At 38.3% G+C, this 9,621-nt stretch overlaps 1 protein-coding gene across 1 annotated transcript; it reads left to right on the forward strand.

Moving 5' to 3' along the window:
- Positions 1-5,105: 5,105 nt before the first annotated feature.
- LOC135071593 (uncharacterized) lies at positions 5,106-9,240 on the forward strand. Its single transcript, XM_063965355.1, has 6 exons — positions 5,106-5,689; positions 5,758-5,883; positions 6,090-6,131; positions 6,208-6,275; positions 6,859-7,062; positions 7,588-9,240. Exons 1-6 carry the CDS (start codon positions 5,353-5,355, stop codon positions 7,699-7,701), a joined length of 891 nt encoding a protein of 296 aa, XP_063821425.1. The 5' UTR covers positions 5,106-5,352; the 3' UTR covers positions 7,702-9,240.
- Positions 9,241-9,621: the final 381 nt, after the last annotated feature.

Below are 9,621 nucleotides of genomic sequence, written 5' to 3' on the forward strand. Positions count from 1 at the left end.
GAGCGAAATCCGCGCGGTATGTACCTCTACCCACAGCGGCAGCGAATATCGCTCAGGTTTGAATAGGCCTTTACCGCGGTGAGGTCGAGCGTGACGCTGTCGAGCGTGAGGTGGCAGGCGAGACGCGGGCGCGCGCGCGAGCGCAGCGGCTGCTCCGTGCGCTCCCGCCGCACGCGCGCGCGCGCCGACGCCGGCCGCAGCACGTAGCGGTGCGCGCCCTGCCCCGCGCCCGACATGCGCTCCTGGAATGATTTATTTATTTAACATATTTTGGAAACAAACAATATTTCACGTTTTAAAAGAATATTCTTTGGTAAATGAACATCGGGTAAAGATTAAAGCCAAGGTAAATTATGTAATTGACAAATCAAATCAAAAATATTTATTCAATTGTGACCAGTATTTTGGAATATACGATAGGCCGTGTTTGTCAAGGGACATAAATAGTTTTATCATAAGTAAGTGTCTGAAAAAAGATTGTTATTAAAGTCTGGTCTGTGAGCACGTAGAATTTTGTCCAATGACCCCAAGCTACCCATCTTTATCGCTCGCGCGTAATTATGTTGCTGTCGCGCTCGCACACTCACTGCGGGCGCCCGTCGCACAGTCGTGACAGCAATACATTTACGCGCGATCGATAAGGATGGGTAGCTTGGGGTCATTGGACAAAATTCTACATGCTCACAAACCGGGCTTTAGTCGTTATTGTTCACATAAATGGTTAAGGCAAAAACGAGTTTCAAAATGATCATGTATCTGTTCTGTCTATAAAAAGATCGCAGCACACGGCAAAGGTAAAAGAAAATTGCTAAAAAAATCCCATAACTCACCGTGAGCTCGGACAGCGGGCACTGCGCCAGCATGCCGGCGGGCACGGCCACGGGGTCCCAGTACACGGCCAGCGCCGCCAGCTCCAGCAGCTTGTAGGAGCAGCCGTCGGCCGCCGCCGGCGCGAAGCCGCGCGCCCAGCCCGCGTCGCACGACTCCGCCGTCAGCGCCTCCAGCGTCAGCCCGCACGCGAACGCGCGCGGCGCGCACGTGAGCGCGTCCTCGTAGCGGATGTGCACGTCGTACAGCTTCAACTGCAATCACAGTGCACAATAGGTCATTTCAGTATCTTGCGTATGTGCATTTAAATATAAGTATTTTTCTATTTTGTAGATGATGTGATACTGAATAAATGATGAACGAATAAACGATATACGAACGAAAATGTTTTCTTTCTTTCTTTCATTTAAAACTATCATCAGATTCTCTCTCGAGACATTTTGTAGACTATACAAGCCGATGATATCAACCATCGCCAACTTGTGTGTGTGACTAGCGATGGGCGTTATTCGTTATCACTGGTTATTAAACGAGTGATTAGCCTGACCAGTGATCACTCGTTATCCAAAAACGCCTAAACTAGTTTTTTTGAACGTCATACAACGTTAGAATCTCTTCGTTATTCAACACGATTGTTTCCACAACGCTCTAAAGCTAAACTGAATTCACTCTTAAGCAAACTACATAAGGTAGATGTTTGGTTGACACAAAAAATAACGTGTTTCCCGCTTCGTTATGACATATTTGAAGACAACGTCGTACACACGACAGCACATCAAGCTACCCATTTTTGTTGCATACTCGCCCCTATTACAACTGCACAAGAACCCGCAGTGGTTACGTTGGACGTGCCGTCGTCCGTACATTAACGATTCTTAAACATATTTTTTGTAACCTAAAGGAGTAAAGCGAGTAATGTATGATGTCCAAATAATAAGGATCGCAACGAATCGAGTGCGTGTGCGAGTGAGGAAGCCATAGGACGTTAACATAAGTGTGGATGAAATAGGTATAATCTTCGTCGTACGTTAGATATTCAATCGAATTTGAGTCTTATTTTGAAGGTCATAATTTCCTAAAGGCCTTGCAGCTAACCAAACACCTAACGTTATTATTATCACTCTTGCTTGAGCGTTGTGGAAATAACTTCGTTTAAAAAAACTAGTTTTGAAAACGTTATTCGTGATTCGAAAACCGTCGCGTTTCGTTATTTCTAAAACCCATAACGACACATCTTTCTAGAACGTGTTTCCGACTTCGCCAGAGGGCGATGAGTTCTGTCCACCGACGCACCTGCAGGTTCTCGACGATGTTGTGCAGCAGGCCGGTGCCGTAGGAGAGCCAGGAGGAGTAGGAGGCGGCGTAGTAGCCGGCGTCGCGCGCCTCGTGCTCGGCGCGCCACTGCGCCTCCAGAGCGTCCAGCAGCGCCAGCTTGCGCTCGTGCGCCGTCTGCGCCTCCGCCTCGCTGTCCCACTGCGCGCAACACACGCTCATACCATCATCGTAAAGGTACAGTCACAGGTCTATACCACTAGCATCTTTCGATTGTCGTCGTCTTGCCAGTGCCCGCGCCGCGGCCTTGACTCAGCGTCACCGCGACACCAACGTTTTTTCGAACAATCGAACAAGTAAAGCAACCCCCATACCTCGCTGTTGCATTACTTATTTGGCAGCCACTCAGCATTCGCATTATGGTGACGCTGCGCTGGCGTGACGAAAACGCTCGAAAGACACTATAATTTTTTTTTAGTGTGCTGCTCCCTTATTGCACACCAAACAAAAAAAATACAAAAGCACTTTTGTTCTATTTTGTGCTGGATCAAATAGTAATGTTTCAAAATATAATAAGTACCTATATTTTAATAAAGCTCTAGATCCAAAATTCATTCATATAGGCTAGTTTCCTCAGAAAATATTGGACACATATATTTTTATTTGTCAATCTAACAAATAATTACATAGTTATGGTGCGTTGAAGTTGAAACAACGTGCGGCACTTTTATGCAAGCATTGACGTCACGGGCCTCTTCTTATGAACTTTGGCGCGCATCTCTTTAAATTTTCATTAGTTTGAAAAAGTGAAAAATACGTGTAGAGTATTTTTTGATAAGTTAACTGACGGACTAATTAAAACTCTTGCTTTTTGACCCAGGAAACATCCCTATTGAGGTAATTTTTCCTCTCAATATGTTTGCAGCCATAAATAAACTGCTTATGGAAAAAACTATAAAAATAAATGTTTCCTGTCAACATTTTGTATGTTTGTGATTGTGTAATGGAGTATTCAATGAAGAATATAATATCTATGTCTTAAAGTTTTATCCTTCTTTGATGTCTTATTTTCAATACACAAAAAAATAATCTTATCTTTGTGAGTACATATTGAATGTAAATAAAAATGTGAATGTATTACTATAAATGTATACCTAAGCACAACAAATGTATGTCATGAAGTATGTATAGTACGCATTAGACATTAGACAGTCTTATCATATCTTTCAATGTCATCAGTGTTGATCCATTGCATTACATCATCCAACAATCTAAAGGTTAAGGTTTGTCTGAGAACCGACCAATATAATAGTAAATATAACTCAAGTTTATTTTTCATTATGAGGGATTTTAAATGATGATATCTTTATCATATAACAAAGTGTACAAAATACTCAATGCCTATACACAATGAATAAAATTAATTATTAAGATTACCATTAACTCTGTTATTATTAGTAACAGTAAAAATGAATAGCTGCAACTAGATACATTATATGTAATCTAAACATGTGTCAATGACTTGCCTCATCTAGATTAACTGGTGCCGCCACCACATACAGCCTCTCAATGACTATGATCCAGGGCGCAGAGCGGATCTGGCGCACCGGCACCTGCAGCTGCACCTTGCCGATGAAGCCCGAGCGCACTTCCACCGGCAGGCCCAGGTGGCGCAGCGCATCTTTTTTTAGAGGTAAATTCTCTAACTCTACCTTGCCTAAAAGAAATCGAAACGTAACCTTAAGTTATTTAGGTAATTTATTGATAACTACAACCAGTAAACCAATCTATTTTTAACTGAAACCAAGAAATCATTTTAATTTGATTTTAACATCTATAAACAAATGTCGGAAAACATGTCGCAAGATAAATTAAACCATAAACGGTTGCAGCTAGGACTACTTTAGAATGTATGGAAGTCGTACATGTCTTAATTGGATACTCAGTACTCACCAGACAGCAGAGCGACACTCAGCTGATCTGTGTTCAAGTTCTCTACATACTTCCCGAGGTAGTTGTTCAAAACCCAAGCCACCAAGCCCTCCAACATCGTGCATGATGCTTTACACTACTTGCAATCGTTGCTTTTAGTTCCTAAACGCATCCAAAACACCTGAAAATCATCACAAAATAAAGGTAAATAACCCCATGTACACAAAATACAACATCTTGAAACATATTTATTACAATCAAAATAGTAGGGTATTATGTCGTTACGGTAATTAATTGCGCAATTCACTTACTAACAAGTCGGTAATATTTATTTCTGTTTTGATTTTATGAAAAACAGAGGAAAATTGGCACCGTATCGAACATTTGACAAGTCATTGAATGAAAATGACAGTGACATGACAATTGACATTACAGACATTTGAAGTGATGTCCAGCAATGGACGTCATTTGGATGAAACGATTGATCTATGTTATCAATCGTTGCATCTATGAACTTGGCGAGCGCAAGATTCGATTTCATCGGACAACTGTCTGCGCGCGGCTACTTGGTATAGGTCGCGCAGCAAAAAATGAGGAGGTGAACACAGTACTCCTACTGATGTAATATTTGAATACCCCTCTAGACAAAATGCCAATAAAGACAGTTTTCGATCGCAAGGCATCAGAGTGAAGTGACTGATCTTTGCTGGAGTTGATAGCCTCTCGTTACGCGACCTCAACCTATGGCGGAGTTTTGGGCTGACACTGTGTAGGTTTGTTGTCGACACGAAAAGAAGAAGACAGTTAAATTGTCATTCTCACAAATAAATGTAGACAGACATGCTTTATTTCAAAAGTCCACAACCAAAGAATACTCATACTCAAGGTCCACAATATTTTTACATTTTAACGACAGACAAGATCAAGAGTAAAGTAATCGGATGCTACATCAATGAAGTGATTACTTGCTCAGTGGTTACATCACTAATTGACGATTCCTGGAAAAAACGTTTCATTCAACGAATTTTATGTACAAAAATCCAACTTTACTGTGTATTAAAAGGGCGCTGATTTACAAATGTGCCCTTTTCAAATCTTGTTTTTTAAATGTTCATATAATTATTTATGTAATTTTGCGTTCTGACTGAATTCATTTATTCACAAAATCATCTTCCTTGTTCCTTCATTGACAGATTTGAGTGACAGTTAACATCGTGGATCGGAACGGAACGTGTTCTTTCTTACATCAAATGAGTTGAACGTCGGAAATAGAATTTTATTTGTATTTTGTTGTGCTAAATTAAAGTATTTAGTTGCAATATGCCGGCAGCACGTGTAATCAAACGATTATGTACTCGGCCATTAATTCGATTCAATTCATGTTGCCACAAAAATCCTTCATCAAACTTACAAGTGCGACATAGTGCTACAGTGGTGTATTCAAAGTCCCAAATATTTGTCCCAATAGCAATGAAAATTCGTAAATTAGGCTTAGGTCCTACATCTAAAGACTTCGACGAACAAACCCAACTAACAGGGCCCTTAACAAAAGTGCACGCCACTGAACTTGTGCTGCATTTAAAAGATGAAGAGCGGAAAGTGTTATTTTCTGCATTACAAGAATACGAGTCCAATAGAATCAAGGAAGAATTTGAAGGCAGGTTGATTTATTCCTAGAGTTCCAAACTATTCGGAGATGTACTTATTGAATAATGTTTTTTGTAGACAAATTGGCTGGTCTACGCTGGAGAAGTAAGCTAGGGAGACCTAGCAAAGTCCCTTCTTTGGGAGACGTCGATCCAACGGGAACCTATTGCCCTGTGCCTGAAGACTGGTTGAAGAAGAAATATGGTTGGTTGACAAAGTTTTAGATCAAAAACTACAAGCTACAGTTTGTGTTATCTAATGCCCCAGTTAATTATGTTGACTTTACAATTTGCAGTGTTATCACTGGCATACTTCATGCTAATAAATGACTTCTTTGAGAATTCAATGATTCTTAATGTTCATTTGGAAATGACTTAACTTTATTATAAATACCATTTTTTGTATTTCAGCTTCTACTATACCCAAACCCAGTACCAAGGAGCTGTTGCACTGTAAGTAAACAGATGTTTATTAGATTAGTTTGGAATAATACAATAACATATCTAAAACGACATATTATTTTTTCAGTATCATTATCCAATTCTATACCATTCATTGGCTTTGGGTTTTTGGACAACTTTATTATGATTATTGCGGTGAGTGTTTCTTTTAAATTAAGTTAGTAAATGATTAACACCTCGTGCAACATTATGGATGTAATAAATTATATTATTGAGTTTGAAAAGAATTACTTCAGAAATAGATATTTGTTTAGTATACAACAAGTCAATAATTACACAGATAGCTATGTGTGAAATGTGAATGAATCAGATTCCATTAATTATGAGTCAACATTACATCATAATGTTTTGTATAATGTTGTCAGAGACTGATTTACTCATGGGCCTCATGGTAATATTATTTAAGTCTACAATTTTCTTTATATGACTCATTTGAAATCATGAACAATTTTATCACCTGTAAAAATCCACAGGTTTGGTTTCAATATGTCAAATTGCGGTCAAATGCCTTGTGTAGCATAAAAAAAAATGTCTAAAATATTAAGTAAATGGGCAATCTAATATCTCAAATACAATGTGATTACAGATGTTAGATGTAGTTAAAATTTGTTTTAAAAGTAGTTAATTATTTCCATATCTACCTCACTGATGTGACAAGTCAATTTGAACAGTTCAATGCTGAAGCTCAATTCATTAAACTTTGTATCGTGTTGTGCAGGGCGACAGCATAGAGAGCAGCATGAGCGCGTACATCACGCTGTCGACGATGGCGGCGGCGGCGCTGGGCAACACGTTCAGCGACGTCATCGGCATCGGCTCCTCGTACTACGTGGAGCGCGCCGCCGCGCTCATCGGGCTGGGCGCGCCCGCGCTGTCGCCCGTGCAGCTCGACATGCCCGTCACGCGCCGCTTCAGCAACATGGTCAGTGCCGCTCCCACTACAGACACCACCTCAAACGCTGCTCCCGTGGGCTATGACATATTCTTGTGTCACAGATAGCAAATAGTTACTCTACCTAATATTTTAAACTATTATGTTGCATTTTTATACTATAAAATTATCACTATCATGGGATTTTGCGACAAAAACACTTTAATAATGGTAAACAGATATTTACCCGCCGCCGATACTCCCGCCCGACGTTTCAACTCGGTTGCACCAGTCTGGTCGCGGGCAGACTGAAGAGATGCGGCGTCGTCTGCTCGGGCGCGATGAATTTTCTTCACTCACCCGCATTTGCACAATATTTTCATCAGTGGTACAGTCAGGTTGCAAAATCCCGTGACAGTGATAATTTTATAGTTACTACCTACTCAGATCATTGAGATGATTAACGATAATACTGTTCCACCCAGTAACTAATAATCTACAATCTATACTACTGACTACAAATCTACCACACGCCACCAAACTTAATTTTCATACTGCAATTTATCTCCCCTACAGGGCCGAGTGATAGGCATTACGATCGGCTGCTTCCTGGGCATGACGCCGCTCCTGTTCAAGGACGACGAAAAGAAGGCGGAGCCTAGCAAACCCGACAAGCCAGAATCAAAGTGAATGTTTCCCTGTTCACCACAGTAGCATACATTCTTTCAGATTTAGCGAAGTTTCTATTATCTAATATAATAACTCTGTATTATATCTATGTAAATAAGATGTAAATTGAAAGATTCTGAAGTCACTGGTGTCTATAGTCACCTCTCAGCTATTGTTATGCACAATGTGCGTGTAGTACTTATTGTCTTTAAGTTTAACAAATTGTAATAAATCAGATGTCATATAAGTATACTATTAAAGTTCTTTGCTTGAATTTAAGGATAATGAGATGATATTTTGATTGTAAAAGTTTAATATCTTGTGATAAGTGTAATGATTGATGAATTATTTCCTGTCAGACTTGTGCATGAATACTATTATTGCAGAGAACACACACTCGAATTCTCAATGATATAGGACAATTTTTGTTGTATATGTAGTTGTAGATAGATAAATATGCTTAGTATGAATTCTGAAAAGGGGATGTTTCAATTAAAATGTGATAATTAATTATATATTTTATACTCTTACTTGCCACTGGCAGCTCTCTTTGGCACCAAAAAATAAATACATGCACCAAGTTAGCTGAAAAACTTAGTACTCACTTTTTATGATATAGTATAGGTATCATGATATTATATTCTTATGATACAATATTTTTGCTGCTAACATTTTCTATTATTAGAGGAAGCAATGTAACAATATCCAAAGTAGATAGTTATAAATTAAGTGTTATCTTTGCAATTTTATGAATTGTTTATTATTGTGTCATGTGCTTGATTTCATTGGAGTTATTTGACTTCAGCCTGTTTTACTTTCAAATGGGTTCTTTACTGCCGATTTTCGTATTAAGTGTTGTATTATGTATTAGCATTTACGCAAGCCCAACAGGTGACTCTAGTCAGTAACAGTGAAGTGGTACATTTTAGTACAAAATACGTTCGCTAAATCTTACAAATTTAATAAATGTTCCTAAATAATAAAATAAAAATAAAATCAAGAGTATGATTTTTGTCACCAGAATAAAATCACCTGAATACTCCTGATAATTATTACTAACAACAATATTAACTGATAATAATCATAATTTATTTGCAAATTAAACATGGTAGGTATCAAAGATATTTAATTACATGATATATTTTGGTGACAAATATAATAGTTGGTAATAGAAAATATTGTTCCCGTTTTCCATAGTGCATTACATTAAAGCTATAGAGTTCAATGTCTAGCTAATATTTGAAAATCATAGGGCTACTATATTTTGCATTTGTTATTTGCGCACAGAATGGCATGTGGTACATGTTAAAAGTTAATAAATACCTACGTTATGGAAAATATGAGTAACAATATTTTACGTTGTAATGCACGTTTATAATCACAATTCGTTTGTAGATGTTATTGCTGCGAACAGCAACATGAATTAATTACATGTACTAACTATAGGGTTACAGAGAGAATGTATGATTTAAATGGCACACCTATTTACGATTGTTGATATACTATTTGTGTTTTATATGATTTTTATGACTTTAGAATGATTATATACTTTAGAATCGATCCTATGTTTTATTTTTAATTATTAATCGAATAATGAGACAGGCGTATAATTTAAAATAACATAATAAAAATAAAATAAAACATGCAGATTGTCATAAATATTACCGCTTTAATTTAGTCAGTGTCTCAAGGAGCCGCCACGCGGCCGTGTGCGGCGCCTGCGTCGTCGGTATTGCTTCGCCACTAATGGAAATTTGTTACAACTATCTGGGGGTAATAAAATATTACAAGTCAGTTTACAAAACATTCTTATGTATAGTCAAATAATTTTATAAACAATTAACTAATATTAAAATAAATGTCTTAATTGCACTGAACAAGAGTATATTTTCTTATCATGCCGTATATTTCACTAATAGGTACAGTTTTACAAAATGTCAG

Source organism: Ostrinia nubilalis, chromosome 5, assembly GCF_963855985.1.
Source record: "Ostrinia nubilalis chromosome 5, ilOstNubi1.1, whole genome shotgun sequence".
In the NCBI taxonomy this organism is placed as follows: domain Eukaryota; kingdom Metazoa; phylum Arthropoda; class Insecta; order Lepidoptera; family Crambidae; genus Ostrinia; species Ostrinia nubilalis.